General features: G+C 33.3%; 1 protein-coding gene and 2 non-coding genes across 7 annotated transcripts in view; 2 read left to right on the forward strand and 1 right to left on the reverse strand.

The window, feature by feature from the left end:
• Pdp1 (PAR bZIP family member Pdp1) overlaps positions 1-21,983 on the reverse strand; it is a 162,216-nt gene that overhangs the window by 8,340 nt on the left and 131,893 nt on the right. For 2 of the 5 annotated variants that reach the window (XM_089645989.1, XM_089645987.1), the window contains exons 2-5: positions 14,345-14,487; positions 5,225-5,438; positions 1,668-1,771; positions 709-846 (exon numbers count right to left, since the gene is read on the reverse strand). In XM_089645989.1, the coding sequence (XP_089502115.1) occupies positions 709-846; positions 1,668-1,771; positions 5,225-5,438; positions 14,345-14,487 (599 nt within the window). The remainder of the gene's footprint in view (positions 1-708; positions 847-1,667; positions 1,772-5,224; positions 5,439-14,344; positions 14,488-21,983) is intronic. The other 3 variants (XM_089645991.1, XM_089645988.1, XM_089645990.1) reach the window with 3 other exon arrangements.
• LOC149412544 (5S ribosomal RNA) lies at positions 7,769-7,887 on the forward strand. The gene has a single exon (XR_016304626.1). It is a non-coding gene; the product is annotated as a 5S ribosomal RNA (ribosomal RNA).
• Positions 8,210-8,328, forward strand: LOC149412545 (5S ribosomal RNA). The gene has a single exon (XR_016304640.1). It is a non-coding gene; the product is annotated as a 5S ribosomal RNA (ribosomal RNA).

The following is a 21,983-nucleotide window of genomic DNA, read 5'->3' on the forward strand; positions in this document are numbered from 1 at the left end:
TGTGTAACTAATTCACAAGACATGTAAAATATGTAACTCTGATAACGGAATATGTGAAGTTGAAATGAATACAGATAATAGTAGTACAGGTCAAGTTAAATTATCTGAAGGTGTCATGACATGTGGTGTCGCATTGTCATCAATATGTAGCACGTTAATATGTAACTAATTCATAAGACATGTAGAATGTGTAACTCTGATAACGGAATATGTGAGGTTGAAATGCATACAGATAATGGTAGTAGGTACAGGTCAAGTTATATTATCTGAAGGTGTCATGACATGTAGTGTCACTTTTACATAAAAACACGTGCATCTCAAATATCCAGACACGCTGGACATCCTTAATATGCACAAATTATTTAAAAAGCACTTTGGGTCAGTCCGATTACAATGAGGAGCATCTATTGCAGTCTCCGGAGAAGCAAAATAATGCATTTAAATAGCTATTTCGTTAAAATTAAAGTTGACAAATTTATTATGTTCACCCAGCGGCCATCATTTATAAATATTCGTTAATATGAAAATAGGTTTTGTGGTTAGTTTTATATATGTTTTGAAAATAGTTTGTGCGTGTTAACGATGTCCAGCATATCTGGATATTTACCTATTATCATCAGTAACCCAATGATAACAGCGGGTTCCATCGATGGGCAGGAACAGGAAGTGAAGTAAAAGGAAGAGATGGCTATATATATGTTATCTTACTTCCTTCTCCAGGTAACCGGCTCTCAGGGCGATTTGATTTTCCTTCATCCTGCGCGCGTCTCTTGATCTTTTAGCTGCCATGTTATTCTTTCGTCTACGTGCCCAGTACTTGGCGTCTTTCAGATCTTCTGGCACAAACTAAACAAAAGGTATATGTAGAAACAATCACACAGTTCAGACAGTGTTTCCATTACTCTTTTCAGATACCTGCAACATTCTAAGAATAGCCAAAAATCATCTCTTCTGAACAGGAAAATAGCATTACAACAGCAGCACTTTGCAATACACATTTTGTACAAACGGCCGAAATAAAAGGGAAAAATTCAATTGTGTTACAGTTCTTTTAAAATTACTTTGCCTAAAGGTTAAAGTAGTTTTAAACATGGAACAGCTTTTCTGAATTTATCTTTTTTATAAAGTACAGATTAGTGATTAGCAAAGACATATTATGACATCATATTTACATTAATTATCACATAGTTGCAACGCATATCGCCCATATATTACCGTTAATTCGAAATGTATCGCAGGGTTTATTATTTTATGTCAACATAACTGGACAAACGCTTTCTACATGGGCAAGGAAATTATCATAAACAATCATTATATAATATTAAAACATATTTTACACACATCGCAACACATTTTAATGGTAAATAGAAAAATACAAAACATGTAAATCGCACACTAAAGAAAATACAAATTGATATGTTAGAAATTTGACATGGGTGTATGTTTCTTTTGAAGAAATCCCATCGTTAGACAAGTTGTGATTAAAAATCATTATATTTTCTTTCAGGTATGCAATAAACATAAATTCATAATTTTCTCTTCACCCAAATATAAACTATAACTAAATATCTACTTTTATATTATTATCTCAGAAGGTCAATTTAAGGAGGTGAATATTGTATTGAAAATTATTTGCTTTTGAAAATGTTTTTCATAAAAATAATCACCTGCTTCCTTGACTTCTTTACCATGGGCTGCGGTTTGAGTTCCTCGTCGGAGAAGGCTCGGGTGCGCGGGTCGAAGTCGCGGCCCGAAGACGCCATGGAGAACGCTGCAAACAAGTTCCCATATTATATGCAGTCTTTGCCAAAACAAACAAACAAAACTCAAGGAATAGCTTCGCAAACAAAGAAACGGTTAGGTTAATTTTGACAGAATTTATTGTTATGTATTGAATAGAATCTTCGCAAATAGTACGCCTAACGTCTATTACCAAAGACAGACAACACATTTAAGCGTGCTGGCAGATTCGTAGCATCCGGGCGGCAGCAGGCTCCCAACCGTCTGGAGCCAGTGAGACCATGGCATGCCCGCATCAGGTATGTTATGAGGCTGAAGGTAAGGGAGGGGAAGAAGACGAGGAGGAGGAAGGTGAGGAACTACCTGGTTTCGATTGTCAATGGTGGTCCTTCACCAGGGCTATACTGAAAGTATCTATCAACCTATTTCATGTGACACATTCACCGAATGCCGGTCGCTTTTCGGTATAAGGTGTGCGTTTGCACTTAAATTCGAACACTTACGATGGAATGCTATTTCTAGAATTAAAGAAAAAACTATTGTTTATCTTTGAACAGAATATATATTATAATTATAGTTACCTATACGATTGTTGTTATTTCTTATAATTTTTTTTTTTTTTGTTAATTATAAATAATTTATATTTTTAAGCAATTGTTAACCAACTAATTTATATTTTGTCAGTGAGCGAATGTTGATTTTTGAAAGCGACATGTCTTCCCGATGCCAACCAGGCCCGGCGTTGACCATGCTTCCGATTTGCATATTGCCAGGACGGTCCCGGACTGGTGAAAAGAAAACCGGCCGTAAGTCGTTCAGTCTGTCAGCACGCTTAGTATGTGTGTAGATTGGTTTGACTAAATTTTAGCATTTTTTTAACCGAATACAGGGATCAGAAGTTTCAATTTTAGTTGATCAAATCGAAACTTGAAAGCATATTGACGAGAGTGAACCTTCTTTTTACAAAGTTGATCAAGTTTTTAGTTTGAAATCTTGTGGTTCAATGAAAGTTGATCAACTAAAATTGAAACTTCAGAACCGCTATTATATCCCATTTAATTTAGTTAAAATGTTCCAATGACCACACAAATGGCCTGAAACATCGTCATATTGACTGGATTCCCCGCCAATTCGTTTGAGTCAATATTAAATTTACCGAAAAATTGCTTCACGATTTCCGCTTTGAACTTTTTATTAAATTCTGTATTCATGATAAACGAAAAATAAGAGAACTCGGAAAGGGAGTTCGTAGTATAAAACACCTATCGATTTTATTCGTACGAAAGTTTGCATTCCGTTTTTCACTACAAAACAAAGAATAATTAAACAATTTTCCTTTTCATTGTGGTATATCCTAACTGAAACAGTGGGTACCATGTTGGTACGGTCGGTAGGTGTACCTAACTCAAAGAACAAATCGCATTTTTTTAAATAACGTTTGAGGACACAGATAATACAGTTTTGCTTATTATTATGATTTAAAAAAATCGCCAGATAAACTACAATGTTAATACAAAAACAATATTACGTATATTTTTTAGTTGTTCGCGACGTGGGGGTTCACCCGTAAGTATTTCTTTTATATAAAGAGATTTTTTAAAACGTACCTATACTAATTATAATAATTTCATGAGAAAATGACTTGATTCTGTAAGAAAGTACTAAATTAAATACCTAATTATTTCCAGCGTATTTGAAAGTCAAAATTGCGACCGGAACGAACGGGTTAATATACAGGGTGTCCAGTAGGTAGTGGATAACATTTTAACTGTGGATGGGAGTCACCAAAGCTTTTCCAAAAATTGAATGTCAGGTTTAGTAAAAGTCACATAGTTTTCGAGTTTATTGAACTTTTTTGAGAGTATCTCAAATTGACACCTTTGCTAACTATATTCGGTACCGTGGTCACAAATGTAGGAATTGATTACGTTTTTTTAATATAATAGTAGTGCCGTAATATTAGTAATCGGAAATACCTTACTATTATTGCATTTCTGTTGTAGATTTTTTTTTTAGAAAAGTCGTAAATTTTTAATTTATATATATATATATATTAATAGTAGTGCCGTAATATTAGTAATCGGAAATACCTTACTATTATTGCATTTCTGTTGTAGATTTTTTTTTTAGAAAAGTCGTAAATTTTTAATTTGTATTTTGACCAGTTTAACAAATTTTCCCCTAAGCTTGAACTCTCTTGAGGCATGTGTGGCCAAAAGTTCCCCGTTTAATAGAGGTTTCAAAATGATATAACACGTGTTAAATATTTGTTAGGTACAAACATCATTTGGTAATAAACCAACTTAAATAAAAAAAAATATCAACACACAAGTTTTGATTATTTTTTTAAAATAAAAATTACTGCTGTAATACAAAAACAGTAAGGTATTTCTGGTAGCACTAATATGTAAGAATTATATAAAGAAAAACAGACTGAGAAAATTCATTTGTGACCATGGCACCAAGTGAGTGATCGAAGAATTTTAGATGATTTCAAAAAAGTTTAACTGGAAAACCGTGAGGCTTTTACTAAACATGATATTCCATTTTCGCAAAGGCCCTGTGGTCCCCCATCAACATTTGAAAAGTTTTCCACTAATTACCAGACATCCTGTATATCTGAACAATATTTTAATAACTTAGACTTCTCTGGAATATCCTTGTTTTTAAGTGGGAGATTGACAAGTTGTGCGATCGCTCTGCAAACTCGAATTTCTCATTTCCTGAATACAACGGTATGGAGAGCGTTACTTCAAAGCTGTACAAGGCGATAATTAAGTTAGTGAGACCGCTCGATCCACATTGTTTACAGGTAGATACAGTCTACAGCTAATCGACAGTGAATGCTAAAATGAACTGTCGACCACGGTCCACAGAAATGGAAATAAATATCTGGATTAAATTGGACAACGATAAGGAATTTCCAGAATATCGAACTTGGAAATAAAACTGTGCTTTAATGTACGCGAGTAATCCAATCAATCATTTCATTCAGAATGTTTTTAATTTGGTCAGCATATCCCTACAGTTCGTTTAGAGAGAGTTCGAACCTTGCATGTTAGTATGAATAGGCATTATTAGGCATAGGACAGTCGCAGAATGGTAATCAACAATGATAGGTGTAGAGGTACACGCAATCCAATGGGCGCGCTGGTTGCTGCTTCGCCGGAAAACAATTATCATCAATTAATAAGTTGTTGGCGGGAACCTATCTTCGCTTGACTGGCATTCGTGTTTAGATATATACATCTTTAGTAATGGGAGTCGATGCTGAAGGGTTTGTCACTAATTGTGACGGTTTTAACACGCAAATACAGTAGATGACGGAATTCACAGAAGTCCGTGTACAAGTATATTACTGATCTATATACAAATACAGTAGATGACGGATTACATAGAAGTCCTTGTTTCAGATCCTGCCGCTGAAGGCTACGTCCGGCATAAGTTCTGTGAGTGTTAGGTATAGAAAGGAGTCGGTACTCACTAGAGTCGGTGGGCGAAGGGGGCTGGTGGATGGTGTCAGGGCTGAGGCACTCGGACGGGGAGGGCGAGCGCTCCCGCTTGGTGGTGACGTGCGTGGAGAGGCCGGCCAGGGAGAGCCCGGGCGAGTGCCCGAAGGTGCCCGGCGCCAGGTGCGCGCCCGCCAGCCCGTCTCCCGGCATCCCGTTCTCGCTCAAGAACTCATCCAAGTCCACATACTGGAATTGCGAACCTTTTCTTTATAATGTCCCTTTTCACAAAATAAACAACACCACATCCGCAGGAGGTAACTGGACAACTCAGGACAAGTGACAAATCGACAATATTAAAAATTGATATAAAGTCATGAAAAATGATGAAAAAAATTGGTCCTACACTGAGAAAAATTACTGACATAAAATATTAATTTATTAACAATCTCTTCAAATCATTCGTAATCCGGTTAAAAACGGGATTGCAGGCCCTAAAGGAATGAATTGATAGGTATAATTTTTTAGTAAAATATTAATTTATTGTCGTAATCCTAACATTTTCGCATTTCGACATTTTATACTATCAAGACAAACGCAGGTGTATGAACAAGTGTTCCGATATTATTACGATTTTACTAAAAGTTTATCAGGAAACGGTCTGCGATACCTTTTTTAACCGGGTTACTAATAATTTGAAGACATTCTTTAATAAATTGGCAATACTCATTTTTCTCAGTGTAAATATCACTTTTCAATGACTTTATACCAGTTTTCAAAAGTGTGTTGATTTGTTGTCCCGAATTGTCACGGAACCGATGTTACATTAAATTGAACGAGGTATAGGTACACAAATGATTAGTTTATAAAGACCGTTCACACAAGAGCAAACAAGGAAATTTCGTTGGATTTTCACAAAATAGAATTTTTGTTAAAAAACTTAATTTTAATGTGAGGTCAAAATACCGAACAGAAGGAAATGATTTTTTAATCAAAAAGTCATAGCAAATATCTAGTACTACTCAGGCCATAAAATAAATCAATTTTTACGATTTATAGACAACTTTGTTGCAACTTTTGACAAACTGTTTCATTTGCCAAACTCACAAGTCATTATGCTTCTAAAATCATTAAAAAAACTATGTCTTTAGGGGGCTATATTTTATAATGCAAAACAAAAATCAGTGGTACTAGATCTTTACTGTTCCTTTTGATTTATAAAAAGGATCATTCTGTTTGGTTGGGTATTTTGGCCTCAAATACAGAATTAAGTTTTGTACATAAAAAGGGCCGGTTAAGGCGAGAATGATATTATAACCGTTTAAACATGGCAGTAAAATGTTTCAACTGCAATTTTCGAAATACTGACTTTTACCAACTTGTCGTAAATAGTTGCTCAACAAAAATATATCTTTGTTATTGCGCAATTTTGTACGAATCTTTAAAAAATATTAACAGATCGTAAAACCCTTTCTAAAACTATTCATTAAGTGTAAAGCTATCAAAGCAATCAAAATGGCCCATAAACAGTTCAAATTTATGATACATAATTATCTTACCTACTGTATAACTTATTACCAGTATAGTTAAACCATATTATGCAATAATTATTTAAACTACAATTTGGGTACCATATGTCGATGGGTTAGAGTCGTAACTCATATACAAAATGTTGTAACTACAAAACATTATCTCTAAATAGTATAAAATAAAGTCGCTATCCGCGTCTCTCTGTTTATGCGCTTAGTTCTTCTAAACTACGCAACGGATTTTTATAGGGATTTCACTATCATTTAGAGATTTTTTATGATAATTTATAGAAATTAGAGAGAAGTAAGTGTTTAGTAATCAAGTGGCAAAAACATCAAAATAATGTACAGCGGAATTGTACATATTAAAAAGGCCTATAGAAATGTCAGTGGTGGTATTTATCTATCGATAACCCCCAGCAACGCCGGGTACCTGTCAGCTAGTTTGTAATAAATTGTAGTAATTAAAAATATGATTTAAGATTTTCACGGCCAAAAGTATTTTTGTTATTTGTTTTTGGGGTATTATGCCGTGTTGCGCTAACTCCTTCTTTAGCCAACGTTTCGGATGCAATGCTGTCCGAAACGTTGGCTAAAGAAGGAGTTAGCGCAACACGGCATAATACCCCAAAAACAAATAACAAAAAAAAAAAAAAAAAAAAAAAAAAAAAAAAAAAAAAAAAAAAGGGTGTGTCAAGCCTACGCAAGACAGAAGTGAAACTTCTAGTATTCTTCTCTCTCTCTCTTTTCATTTCATTCTCTCTTTTTTTCTGTCTATTGACATATTTATAAGTAGCATGTGATAAAAAAAATTAAAAGTTATAAAAAAAGAAAAAAAAAATTAGTTAAAGCGGGGATCGAACCTCGGTTCTTCACGACCACAGTCGTGCGCTCTGCCTGTAGACAGCGAAGATGAGTTAGGAGAGTGAGTTAAACTAGGTATATAATATTTACACCTTGCTAATGTTTTCAGTATTATTAGGGCTTTTTTATACTAATTTTCATATATTTATTGGCAGGTAGAGTAGAAATTAATATTGTTTAGCGTTTGCCAACGACCATACCATGTTGAACACACCGGTTCTCGTCCGATCACCGAAGTTAAGCAACATTGGGCGCGGTCAGTACTTGGATGGGTGACCGCTTGGGAACACCGCGTGCCGTTGGCCTATTTTTTATTTTAATTTCATGTTTTTTTTATTTTTTTATCATTACTATAATTAATAATATCATAAAATTCTTTAACTTTTCAAGTATGCTACAGGCCTAAAATATTACTTAGTGGATTGATATTATGGTCAACCATTGAAAAAAAAAATTCCTACAAACTTATTAATGTAATTACGATCTTTTTCAAGCGCGTATGTAATGATTATTTTTATCAACCTCGCACACACCTTGCTAATTTTTTCAATATTATTAGGGCTTTTTTATACTAATTTTCATATATTTATTGGCAGGTAGAATAGAAATTAATATTGTTTAACTTTTGCCAACGACCATACCATTTTGAACACACCGGTTCTCGTCCGATCACCGAAGTTAAGCAACATTGGGCGCGGTCAGTACTTGGATGGGTGACCGCTTGGGAACACCGCGTGCCGTTGGCCCATTTTTTATTTTAATTTTATGTTTTTTTTCATTTTTTTATCGTTAACATCATAAAAAATTTTATATCATTCTTTAACTTTTCAATTATGCTACAGGCCTAAAATATTACTTAGTGGATTGATATTATGGTCAACCATTAAAAAAAAAAAATTCCTTAAAAACAAAAAAATAATATTCCATGGCCGAGAATCGAACTCGGATCAACTGCTTCGAAAGCAACTATGCTGACCATTACACCACCAACGCCAGTTGTCGAGATGAGCTAAGAAGCATTTATATTTTACTTCAAAACTTTTACTACATCAAATGAACTTTAATCGGTCCCGCATTTTCGTTTCGGTCATGAGTTGGTTTTACTCCTCGAAATTGCATGACGCGCGTAAAGAAGTTTCACTTCAAAAAAAAAAAAAAAAAAAAAAAAGTAGTAATTAAAAGTTTTTTTTTATGTTAAAATTTTTTTTTGTTAGAAAAATAGAAGATATTTGACTGGCGGTGGCGATATACTTTTTTAACATTTCTTTCGCATTTCGTCTGTCTGTAAATTTGTTTGTGTGTTCCGTGTCCGCTCAATCCTGTCAAGATGGTAGCCTTGTTGGATAGTGTATTTTTACTCCGCCAGAGTTCGCACGAGCTGAATAGTCATTATTACGTGAGATTTTCTGTTCACAGAACTTCTTGAAAACAATAATAATATATTTTCTTTAATTTGAAAAAACTTAGGAATGTCTGCATTTTACCAATAAATCCCATTTTGTGGTTACAGCATTTCAATTATATATGTATTTTAAGTGGGTTCAAATTCACTGTATTGGGAATTAGATGGTTTTTTTTCGGGTTTAAAAGTTTAAAAAAAATTATCCATTGTTTGACAGTTTTTAATATAACAATCGTCAAACAATTAACATTTTTGCAGTTTTTTAATAAGCTAAATATCACACAAACTCAGGTTTAAAAAAAATCTATTAGTTGACTTTTGCTTAACGCCTCCCAAAATGGTTTGCTATGACAATGGTGAGAGATTTCATATATATTGCTTATTTTGTATTTCAATAAAAAAAGTTAATATTTAAACAAACCAATAGATCATACATCATTGACATCGCACTTTGATTTAGCACTTCCACCGCGAAATATAGAAAAACTACGTTTCATATTCGCATTATTTGTTCATTTGATGTTTTCCAACATAAAAAATACATATTTATGACCGAATAGCATTAGGGAGTCGATATCTTTCATTCCAAAACAATCATCATATTGGTTTGTTCAAGGTCAGTCTTTTCGCAGACTTTGTTCAATCGAAACAGAAAGTAACAACAACTTTTGTCGATGGTTCGAGGTAGTGTATATTTACTATATCTCTAGTTCAACGTCACTTTGTCACCATATGTCAGTTTGTTAGGACCACGACGATTAATGCAAGAATTTCATCACGTTAAAACGGAAGTAGAATCTTTGATACATATCATAAATACCAGTATTTTCCAGTTTCTAATGAGCAAAACAAAAGATTTGAACATACAAAAAATCTGTGAAATTTTCATTATATTAAGCTAATTATAATTTTCAATAACAAGGATCATGAGCGATTAATTAATGAGGTTTTCATACCAAAAACGAAAGTCTGTAGAAATCTATCTAATTTAATTAAATGTCAGATGTAAAATTACAATCGTTTGATTCTGTTTTCGTAATAACTGACTTATTTTTGGCAAAATACGTTCTTGTAAATTGTACCTTACCGTCGTACCAGATAACTACCTAGATTAAGATGAATGTTTTTCTCTAGTATCTTTAAAAAATATAATACATATAATAGACAAACCAAAATATCATTGTGCTTTTTTATATTCCAGCTAAGTAAACATTCTTCACAATGAAAAAGGTCGTAATATGAATGAGGATTTCATATAAATAAATAAAGTTAAATAAATATTTAGTGAAAATTAGAATTATCACATTTTACATGGAATTTAGCGACGCGATCATTCAGAATAATATTTAAGGCGATGCCATACGTAGTAATGCAAATCATGTGTTTTTGGTTTGAAAATTTGGTAGCCAAAAAATGTTTCAGATGCTTTAAATAAATACCGCGAGTATAATACATCTTGGCCTTTGAAATAATCGAGTATTTTTTACATAAGTTTTTTTATAAGCCCAGAAAAAAATAATTTATAAGGCCAATGAAAACTGCTTTAAAGTTCAAAATCTCCTACTTACGAACCCATTTTTGGTTATGGTTTTATTGTATAATGTGGAAAATTAAGTTATTTATAAAATGATCGGAAAACGTTTAAATATTTATGCCTGAACATCCACAAAATAAAATAAAAGGCACTTTATGGCCATGTTTTTTTCTTGCCTAAATCAAAACAGCTGGATGGTATTAAGCGGGAATTTAAGCCTTATCGTCATCTACGTAAGGATTGTTATTGATGGCGGCTCGATTTAAAATATTCCACGGCGTATGGCATCGCCTTAAGTGCGTTATTTATCTACCAACCAACTAACGTACTTTATAGAATGCTTGGAGGATTTTTAGGGCTTAGACCATAAAATCTGTGCAAGTGCGGTGAGTTCTAAAAAACCCAATAATATTTGTAAAATCACCTCAAGGGGGTTGGGGGCTATGTGTATTTCTTGGCATACTAGAGGTTAACAGAATAAACCACACGTGTCGTATTCCTTATCTTTATTCTAAGTAGGTACCTACGAAGATAAATCACAAGGTGAGTGGATATTTAAACATGACTTATTATAATTATTACTATTACTATTGATTCGTCGGTATTTGATTTACGTGGATAATATTATTAATATAATCTATATTATTATATCTACATACGTGCCTACAGTATGTGTCACCTGTGTGTATGTTGATTTATCAACATAGTTAGGTAGATAAACTTTACTATTTGCTATGTAGATAAAATTTAAATATTATATGTTGTTTATACTAGATATAAAAATGTATTTTTTAACTAAATAAAAACATACAAAATAAATGGTAACCTTTTGTGACAAGACGCGTCCAAAATGATGACCATTTTCAGTAAACTACAAAGCATACAAAACGGTAGCTATAAGTTAGGTAGGTTCAGTCATACATAATCCACCAAGATTTTTTTTTTAAATCTATGTGAATCTATCCTTAACCAATCAGTGTTTAGAAGAAAGGAAAAGATAAGATTAAAAATTTTAAAAAATATGTGCTTCAGTAACGATTTTAGGCTTTGGAAAACACAAGATTATATTTATTATAAGAGGTTTTAAATATTCAATAAATTCACTAAATTCACGTAAAGGATGCTAAGAGTCTCGCAATTTTTCGAGGGTTTTGTTTCAATGTTGTGAAATAATTATAGTACTTTATTTTAGGGGTATAATGCCGTGTTGCCTCCTTCTTTAGCCTACACTTCGGACAGGATTACAATGTCCATCATAAGGGCAGATTTGTAAAAAGAAAAGAATTTTTTTTTACACATCTGCCCTGATAATGGACACTGTAATGCTATCCGAAAGGTTGGCTAAGGAAGGAGTTTCAAAACAAAATAGTTATGCAAATAAGTTTGTGAATTCACATTTAATTTGTAGATATTGAAAGTTTGAGTTGTATTATTTAAAAAAATTGAATTTAAAACATTTTGGCTATATTTTAAGTAGCCATACAATTTGCGCAACACATGTTATAAACACATTTATCGATGTATTCTATTAGTATAATAGCTATTTAATTAAAGCTTATATTTAAAGCATGTCGGTTGGTACGTAATATAAATTACAAAGTTGACTGGAGATTATAAATATTACATTAAAACAATTAATAGGTACAGGAGGCTTATTATTAATTATGTCTTAACAGTAAGCAACAAAATGATAAACTATATTTATATCTAAACACATAATAAAACCATTACGCACATACACGGTATGTAAATATAATTATAAAATGATAATATGGTAAATCTATTCCTTTTTTCACTACATTGCTAACATTGAAACTACTGTTCTGTAAAATTATAATAAATTAAATCTACTCATATTTTCACTACATTGCTAACATTGAAACTACTGTTCTGTAAAATTATAATAAATTAAATCTACTCATATTTTCACTACATTGCTAACATTGAAACTACTGTTCTGTAAAATTATAATAAATTAAATCTACTCATATTTTCACTACATTGCTAACATTGAAACTACTGTTCTGTAAAATTATAATAAATTAAATCTACTCATATTTTCACTACATTGCTAACATTGAAACTACTGTTCTGTAAAATTATAATAAATTAAATCTACTCATATTTTCACTACATTGCTAACATTGAAAAAACTGTTCGGTAAAATTATGATGTAGTAAATCTACTCCTATTTTCACTACACTGCTAACATTAAAACTACTGTTTTGACTACACTGCTAAAGTTGAAACCACTGTTTGATAAAATTATAATATGGTAAATCTACTCCTATTTTCACTACATTGCTAACATTGAATGTTCGTTAAAATTATAATCAATTGCGTGAATAATATTATTAACTGAATAATACTATTTAAAGATACGTAATTGTCTTATACGTAGTACTTAGCGATTTAACTTTACACGATAATTAAACAACGTGGGATATTGAGAATCTTAGATTGAACTTTTTAAAAATAAACAATGGGTTTGCCCACACGACATTAAAACACCATTATTTAAAAAAATTTAAAATCAATTATATATTTTCATCTACTACGTGGCAACCTTTTTTTAAAAATACTTGCAAATATTATAGAAGTTTACAAAAAATACAAAAAATTGGTAGGCAATATTAAAACTATATAAAAATAAAAAGTTCTATGCATGCACGGAGAAAAATGAGTATAGCTAATTTATTAAGAATATCTTCAAATTATTGGTAATCCGGTTATAAACGGGATTGCAGGCCTTTAACAAATAAACTTTTAGTATATTTCGAAAATATTATCAATTTATTAAAAATTTATCAGGAACCCTGTTAATTCTTTCATTAAAGGCCTGTAATCACGTTTATAACCGGATTGCCAAAAAAATTGAAGAGATTCTTAATAAATTAGCAATGTTATTTTTCTCCGTTTGGTGCAATAAAAATATATTTTTTAAAAAGTGCATTCGTAGTACATATTTTTAAATTTTCTACACTCGAATGTTAGCAGTAATGTCGTGGCGTATTTATTAGATATATATAGGTACAACAAAAACATATGTATTTTATGAACATCTCACCCAGTAAGATTTACACTGTTAAAATAGACCAATGCTAAGACACAAATTTATAAATATGAATAATTTTGTTAGTAAATATAATTTGGTTAGTAGTAGGTACTTGTACGCGGTATCCGGAAACTAGTGGGACAAGCGGAAAAATGGTGAGTCTACGTTACACAGGGAACCCATTTAAAAATAAAATAAAACTTACTTATAAAGATTACATTATTATTAGGCATTTAGAGACCTTTAAAGGATAATAAATAGCTTTTACGTAGCAATCGATTTTTCTTCAAATACTACTGTTAGAATTACAATTTCTGACACGATTTACTCGAAAACGAAAGTTCAAATCAACAAAAGTTACATGAAAAAATCGACTCAAAATGTAATGTAGATTCATTAGTTTCCCGCTTGTAGCTGCAACTAGTTTCCAGACGCCATGTGCATTATTATTTGGTGGCAAATTAAAAATATGAATTAATCACAACACATACCAACATTCCTTCTTTGGACCAAAGCGTCTAGGTTTATGCTCAAATCATAAATTAAATTAAATAAAACAATATGAACAAGACACGAAATGGCGTTACAGACATAACTAATTTCCATTTGAACACACAGCACGGCAAGTAAGTTTAATAGTCGTGTAAGTGTGTCAATGGCGGAAATTAATATACTGAAATCAACAATAAAGTGGGTAGCGTCTAAATGGTGGTAATAGGCATAACAACCACGCAAAGCCAGAGAAAAAGGATGGTTGTGTTGATTACTGACTTCTTGTACCTTGAGATCGGCGTCGTACGGCAGCGTCTTGTCCCACAAGTTGGGTCCCAGGAAGGCGGCCTGTGCCTCCACGTTGGACCACAGCTCGTTGTCTTCCTTCTTGTCGTCATTGTCTTTGCTGTTGCTTGATTTGCCTGTAAAGAACACACAATCCATCATTAGTAACACTCCTGGTTTCTATTGCAGGCCCTTATTGAATTAAAGTTAAAATCATATATACATGTGCATGATCACGTGTTCCGATATTTTTACGAATTTACTAAAAGTTTATCAGGAAACGGCCTGCAATATCGTTTTTAACTGGATTACCAATGATTTGAAGATGCTTAAAAAAGCAATACTCTTTTTTCGTAGTGTAAATATCACTTTTAAGTGACTTTATACCTCTTCGAAAGTGTGTTGAATTGTCACTGACCCGTATTATCACGGAACCGATTTTTTTTGGTACAATATTTTACATTTCTTAGTACAATTTAGTCATGTTGGTCTCACTGGGTGAAACGAAGTATAACATAACATAAATTATTATGAACAATAATTTGAAGAGATTCTTAATAAATTAGCACTTTTTTAATGTGAATACCGCAATAGAGTCCCAACTGCTCCCAACCGCCTGGAGCCAGTGAGACTATGGCATCCCCAATTGGGGTATGTTGTGAAGCTGAAGGTAGTAGGGAGAGGAAGATTCAGATCTGGTCACCAAAAACGGCTAAAGCCATTTGAAGCAACGTGTCAATTCTGAATGGTGGCTTGCACCAGGGCGATACTGAGAGTATCTTCCATTCCGTGTGTTAGTAAACAGAGTTGTGCTGCATTGCGCAGGTTTTGTCGGGAAATCGGGACGGAAAGGCTACGACAACGGTGAGAGTTCCTTTATATCCGGATGGATGGCAATTCTACACATTATGCCGTTACCTATTTAACGGCGCGCTTTTTACTCAATAAAAGTTGTTTTTCGTAGCAAAACCAACTAATACGATGCATATTGGAGTTAAAAATCTATAACGCTGATAACTCCGTTTAGATCTTATAGTAGGTACGTATACATTTGCGAACCGAACATCGAATTACGGAAAAGGAACAAAGTAACTGCAAGCGGCGCGCGCCATTTGCGGTTGCTTAGTTCTTTTCCCATAAGTTGAGGTTCAGTTCGTAGATTACAACGACATATATATTATGCTATACGTAGCATTATAAACGACACGTGAAACCTAAAGTTATGTATAATACATCACGTATATTAGACATAGCTGGCAAGCTGCAAAGTATTGACAACATTACATTTAAGAAAGTTTACAAAATGATATATATTTAATAAATTGGTTTACTGGAAGTCTTTGAAAAACCGCCGGAATGCGAGGGCTACTGGGGATTTAACAAACGCTGACAAATAAATATACCGCACCTGCATTTTGTATGAAATATTACCATAAATGAATATTCCTCGTGGTCTCCATGATCCTAATCATATTTGCAGTTTGTTTAATGTAAGTTGCATCGCATTGGTCGATGTCAAATCAAGCGATGGCGACGGTCGATCAAATCTTGAGAGCTTAGTTATTAAGTGATCCACGACTTTAATTTGCAATTAACATTTGACCAACCATGTTGATTGGCCAACATGCATTAACTAGCGTACAATTAGTGCTATTTAAATGTGCGTTCTTGTTTATTCATGAAGTTGAAATTAAATAGCTCAAGGCGCGCTAGCAGTGTACAAAAACTAAAAACTGACCCGTTGTCACGAACAAAATTATCTTTGCCGATGCTACATTCCTACATACATGATGGTTTAAGATTTTACTAACTGATATTGTTACGTCAAACTTGTTAAGAATTCAGCTATAACATAAATATAACTTTGTACAAAACATCCGTACAACATGATATACAATATTGGCACTCTGTCCCTGACTGAAATGGTGTTAAAGAACTGTAACTGTGAAGTCAGTATTTACATAATTTGAAAAGTCATATTAGTCATTGAAGAAAAGTGAACTTCGAACAAATATAAGACGAGACCAGGTTCTGGGATGATCCAGTCCAAAGTCATGGTGTTTAAAAGAGAGAGTACAAAAACAGTGTGCAATATAGTTGCAATGATGAATACTTGAAGCAGGTGGATGAGTTTGTGTATTTGGGAAGTGTGTTTAGGAGAAATGGGAAGGCTGATAGAGATGTCGAAGAGAGAGTAAATGCAGGAAGCTCCTTTAATGGAAAATTGAACGCGGTTAGCGCTAGCAAAACATTGTCCAAAGAAGCGAAGCTAACAGTCCACAATGGAGTGCTAATATCTACCCCGAAAATTGCAAAGGAAGGACGAAAGTAGACTGCTGAAGAAATGAGATCATAGAACGCTTAGATGGTTTGGGCATGTAGAGCTAGTGAACAAAGAAAGTAGTGTATGACGCAAATGTAAATAGCAGAAGAAGTCGGTGATGCTCGAGGAAGACATGGCCTGTCCTCTCTACCTATCCCTGCGGGAAACGGTATGATGATTAGTTAGTTAGATTTACTGTGATATGGAAATATGAATATTCCCCAAATCAAGTTCCATTTGAAAACGGAGACAGTTATAAACTGTGCGTGGTAGAATTTGGCCGTCACGACTGCTTTTAATTTGCAATAGAGATTAATTTATTTGATAAATCAATATTACAAAATATTTGCACAGAAGCTCTTTTTGAAAATTTATAGAATTGTATCGCATCACCGCATGGCCTATTGCCCGCTTACTAGGTCGACGCCAGAAATAAAGCGATCAATTTCATCTGATCGGCGAAACAGCGCAGCGTGGTGCTAACACCAACGGGGTGACAATGACGATGACGGAACACAACCGCCCTACGCCCTATCACCGAATTTGAGCGCGTGCGTCTCACAATGCGAACACAATGCCGAAAGATAGGGCTACAGACTGCAGTGTTTCGGAAGCTTGGGATAATTGCCAGCGGTAGAGGTATTCTATTTGATACACTGCTATTATTAAATACATCTTGGTTCCCAACAGATAATGTACGTACTTACTATTAGTCACACACCGCGTACTGCTTGACACTTTCAGGCAAATTGGATGAACACTACGGATCTAGATATGATTTGAGATTATCACAGCCAAAAGTATTATAGTGATTTATTTTTGTAGTATTGTGCCGTGTGTTGCGCTACCAAAATAACGCAAAGAAAAAAACGTTTCGGAAAGCATTACATCAGGAGAAGTGTGTGTTTTTGTTAATGCGATACCATCCTCTGAGAGCTGGTATTACAGTATAATTTAAAATGGTTATCTGCATTCAGTTTTAGTGAAGCTGTCAATTACGGGATTCCAATAGCTACCGAGATTGACCCCGTCGTATTTATTAATATTAATGTGATTTTTTAAGTATTTCAAATTCCTCCATAACAAAGTGTGCTCTATTCTTTTTGGGTCTTGTGGAACAAATCCAAAGTAATAGTCGGTTACAATTAAATGCTCGGCAATTGCCGATTTCTCAGGATGGCCGGGTTTATATCCTTTTGGAGATCGTCCGTTCTTTCTGGCTTACGTTAAACTTGTCACATCCGGAACAGCTGAGTTTATAAAAAGAATAAGCTAAAGAAGGAGGTAGGGCAACGCGGCATAATACCCAAAAAAAACAATTGTACTAGAGACTAACGTTATACCAAGATTTATCAATCATTTGGCGGTTTCTAGAATTAATGCCGCTAGAATAACTTCACCTTTACTACGAATACTTGAAATTTGAACAAAATGTCAAAGGTGACACGGTCACACCGAAAATCCGCAACTGCGGCAGACATACATAAAATTATAAATTATACTATATTTAGCTGTGTTTTCTGAGGCGGCACTACTAAATAGGAGGTACTACTAGCAAAGTGGACACAAGGCTTAGGGGAAACCTCGCAAGTTTTCGGAACATGTGAAGCCAGATTTGTGGACGCTAATAAATAAAACTGTTTTCTGTCCGATATATCGTGCGTCCGCCTAACGTTTACTTGGGTAGTTTTTCTTGGCCTGCTAACGTGTGAGGAAAATGCGATGGGTGCGAATGATCCGCCAACTGTAGTACCGGTGAAGAAAACAGAATTAAAAGACTGATGAACAACTGTAGTAGGCGGTGACTAAATCAACTGGCCACTTAGAAAAGTATTCGCTATATTATTATCTGAGAGTTAGAAGTACAAATATCTCGAGTGCAGACTGCATCTAACAGCGAGCCGGTTTAACCTATGACGCGTCAACTATTCGTATAGTATTTACTTACATAGCAGCGATTTGTCCGTCAAGCTATTCTCGCTGCTAAACATCACTCAGCAAATTACATTCAAAGGTATCAACAAACATGTTCATACTCAATGGGTAAAGGTAATTATTACTGTTACAATTTCACATCTAATTAATATCGATCTTAAGAAAATAAGTAATAAAAGTCTACAATTAAAGTTATGTGTTTCCAGAGATGTACTTTATTTCAAATAAATCCATTTGAAATGGAAATGCAAAATGCAAAATGGGTATTTTCCATTTGCATTTTAAATGCTTTTCTAAAAACCATTTTGCATTTTGCATTTTAAATGCTTTTCTCAATGCATTTTCCATTTTAAATGCTTTTTTGCAACATTCTTCCTACTATCTCCACTCATCTTTTTTTCATAAGCCCCAAATATCAATCGATCCTCAACCTTGCTATGAGAGATAATTTACATTTGTCAAGTTGCTCCCTGGTAGAAGCCCTGGCAATTGAGTGATACCATTACAAAAAATACTGATTCAAATACTGAACATGGGGCCATGACGCTGTAATATTAAATGTTAGATAGCAGTTTCTATGTTTTTACGTTGGCAACATTTGTCCCGCGCAATTTTTTTGTGGTTCATAATCCGTAGTCGTGGCATTTTTTAATTTACCATCATGTAATATGTTTGTTCTACATTGATGTACATTATTAAATTACAAAACTGTTTAAAAATTCTATAATTATTTTAATTGTCTGACCTGAGAAACCATTTTGCATTTTCAATGCATTTTGAAAATAAGTATTTTGCATTTTGCATTTGAAATGCTTTTCTAAAAACCATTTTGCATTTTCAAATGGAAAAGTTTTGACCCATTTCCATTTTGCATTTCAAATGGTTTTGGGTACCCATTTTGCACATCTCTGTGTGTTTCTTTGTTGTTGTTATTAACTTCTCGGGCTAATTTTTATTTGGTTTTTTAAACAAATAGCTATTACCCGTAAGACCATTTTTTTTATTTATTTATTATTGTTTTTTTTTTTAATTACAGATCTCGGGGAGGGTGGTGCAATCCCACGAGCTCCATATTATACATAGAATATATGTATATAAAGTAAATATAAAAAAATATTGTAAGATAATACATACAAAATAAACGAAAACAAAAGACAATAATAATAATAATACAAAAAACATAATGATTACAGTTAATAATTAATTGCATGCGGTCTCCTATAAATCGCTGTGTCTCACTTATCGTCATGGTTAGAAATATGAACTAAACGGTGTTAAAAAGATAAAACACTAATCTTTACATTCAAATACAGTATTTAACCACAAAATAATCAAAATGTACACCTCTAAGAAACCAAAAGGTTTCGATAGAAAATTGAAAAAAAAAATTATGAAACTTTGTGAATTTTCTATTCATTATTTAATAATAATAAAAGATAAAAAAGTGAGGTAAAAAATATGTTATTTTTTACTATCAGTAATTTAAGTTCAGTGTTTAGACGAAAAAATGCAAGGTAAATCATTTTTATACTATTTACTTTTTATCCAAAATGATGTGTTTATTTCTAATAATAAAATTTGAAACATAAGGGTTTTATTGAGAAGCTGAAATACACACAAATTCTCCGACTTTATGGCAGCATCTTTAAGAATTACTACGGTCAATATGCCACTTGAGTTCGCAAAGCGCACAACTCTCATACTCATAGCAAAAGAGTCACATTTACTCGACACGTGTTCATGTTTAAAAAAAAGGGTACCTATTTGAAAGTTGCTATAATATGTGTGTGTATATACAGGGTGTATCGGCACTAACCCGACAAACTTTAACCAGCTATTCCTTAGCACATTTGGAGTAAAAAATGTTATGTGCACTTTGCTGTCCGGTAACGTTTTTTTTTAATAAAAAATTAATTAAACATATTTTCACCACATGTCACCACTGTTTTATCCTTTGTCAAAATTTGAAAGCAACATCGCAACTCTCGCGTGTTGCTGCGAACGAAGCCCGTATTACATAATCCAGTACCAGAAAAGAAATATTTTATTTAACAATAATGATTATTCACATTTTTCGTATGCGAATCACTGATTGTCTTCTTGTATTGTACACATCAGTTTTATTTTTGTATCTAAATTGTTTCACCTCTGGAATGCTTTGGTTTCACCTCTTACGCGTTTCACGTATTAAATAGTCTAATTTTGAAACTAAGAAACTAATTAGTAGATTTCCTGAATTTATAATCGAAGTCCAATAATTCTGAGCACTTTTAAAAACAATTTTCCTCACTTAGGTACTTATCAATAATAATAATTGGATTATTTGAACAGCGCCGTTGTTTTTTAAATCACCGTAAGTGCTCTGTCAAAATGTTACTTGCTAGGCTATCCTACAACGTATATTTTTTAATAAATTTAGTTATTTACAACTTCGCGGAATGTGATTTATGAATATTATTGCTTATGTTAAAAGCCTTCCAGAATTACCGGAATATAACGAGCAGCTTGACACACTTAAGTTTATTTCCACTAATTTGAAGGTACAAAGAATGTATAGTTTTAAAAACAATCCCGATGAATCAAAAAACGGTTCATATAAAACTGCTGCGCAACACACTGAGACAAAGGAAAGCACTCACACAAACGTCATGACTGCATTGGATTGACCACCTGCAAATGAATGCTGCCAGATTGCTAATTTATTTAAACAATAATTATTAAATTTTATTTAAAATATCGCAATTTTTTTAAAAAATCGACAATAAATTACAACTATAATTTAAAAAAAATATTCTTAACCCCACGCTTTTTCGTAATTGATTAATTAATTCAGAATTTAAACGTTGCTTGAAATGACTAGCCGTATTTGGTGACCAGATCTGAATATCCAGGTTCAGAATTTAAACGTTGCTTGAAATGACTAGCCGTATTTGGTGACCAGATCTGAATATCCAGGTTTAGAATTTAAACGTTGCTTGAAATGACTAGCCGTATTTGGTGACCAGATCTGAATATCCAGGTTCAGAATTTAAACGTTGCTTGAAATGACTAGCCGTATTTGGTGACCAGATCTGAATATCCAGGTTTAGAATTTAAACGTTGCTTGAAATGACTAGCCGTATTTGGTGACCAGATCTGAATATCCAGGTTCAGAATTTAAACGTTGCTTGAAATGACTAGCCGTATTTGGTGACCAGATCTGAATATCCAGGTTTAGAATTTAAACGTTACTTGAAATGACTAGCCGTATTTGGTGACCAGATCTGAATATCCAGGTTCAGAATTTAAACGTTGCTTGAAATGACTAGCCGTATTTGGTGACCAGATCTGAATATCCAGGTTTAGAATTTAAACGTTGCTTGAAATGACTAGCCG

The sequence above is a fragment of the Hesperophylax consimilis genome, chromosome 23 (genome assembly GCF_061612785.1).
Source record: "Hesperophylax consimilis isolate HC1 chromosome 23, BYU_Hcon_1.0, whole genome shotgun sequence".
NCBI classification, from domain to species: domain Eukaryota; kingdom Metazoa; phylum Arthropoda; class Insecta; order Trichoptera; family Limnephilidae; genus Hesperophylax; species Hesperophylax consimilis.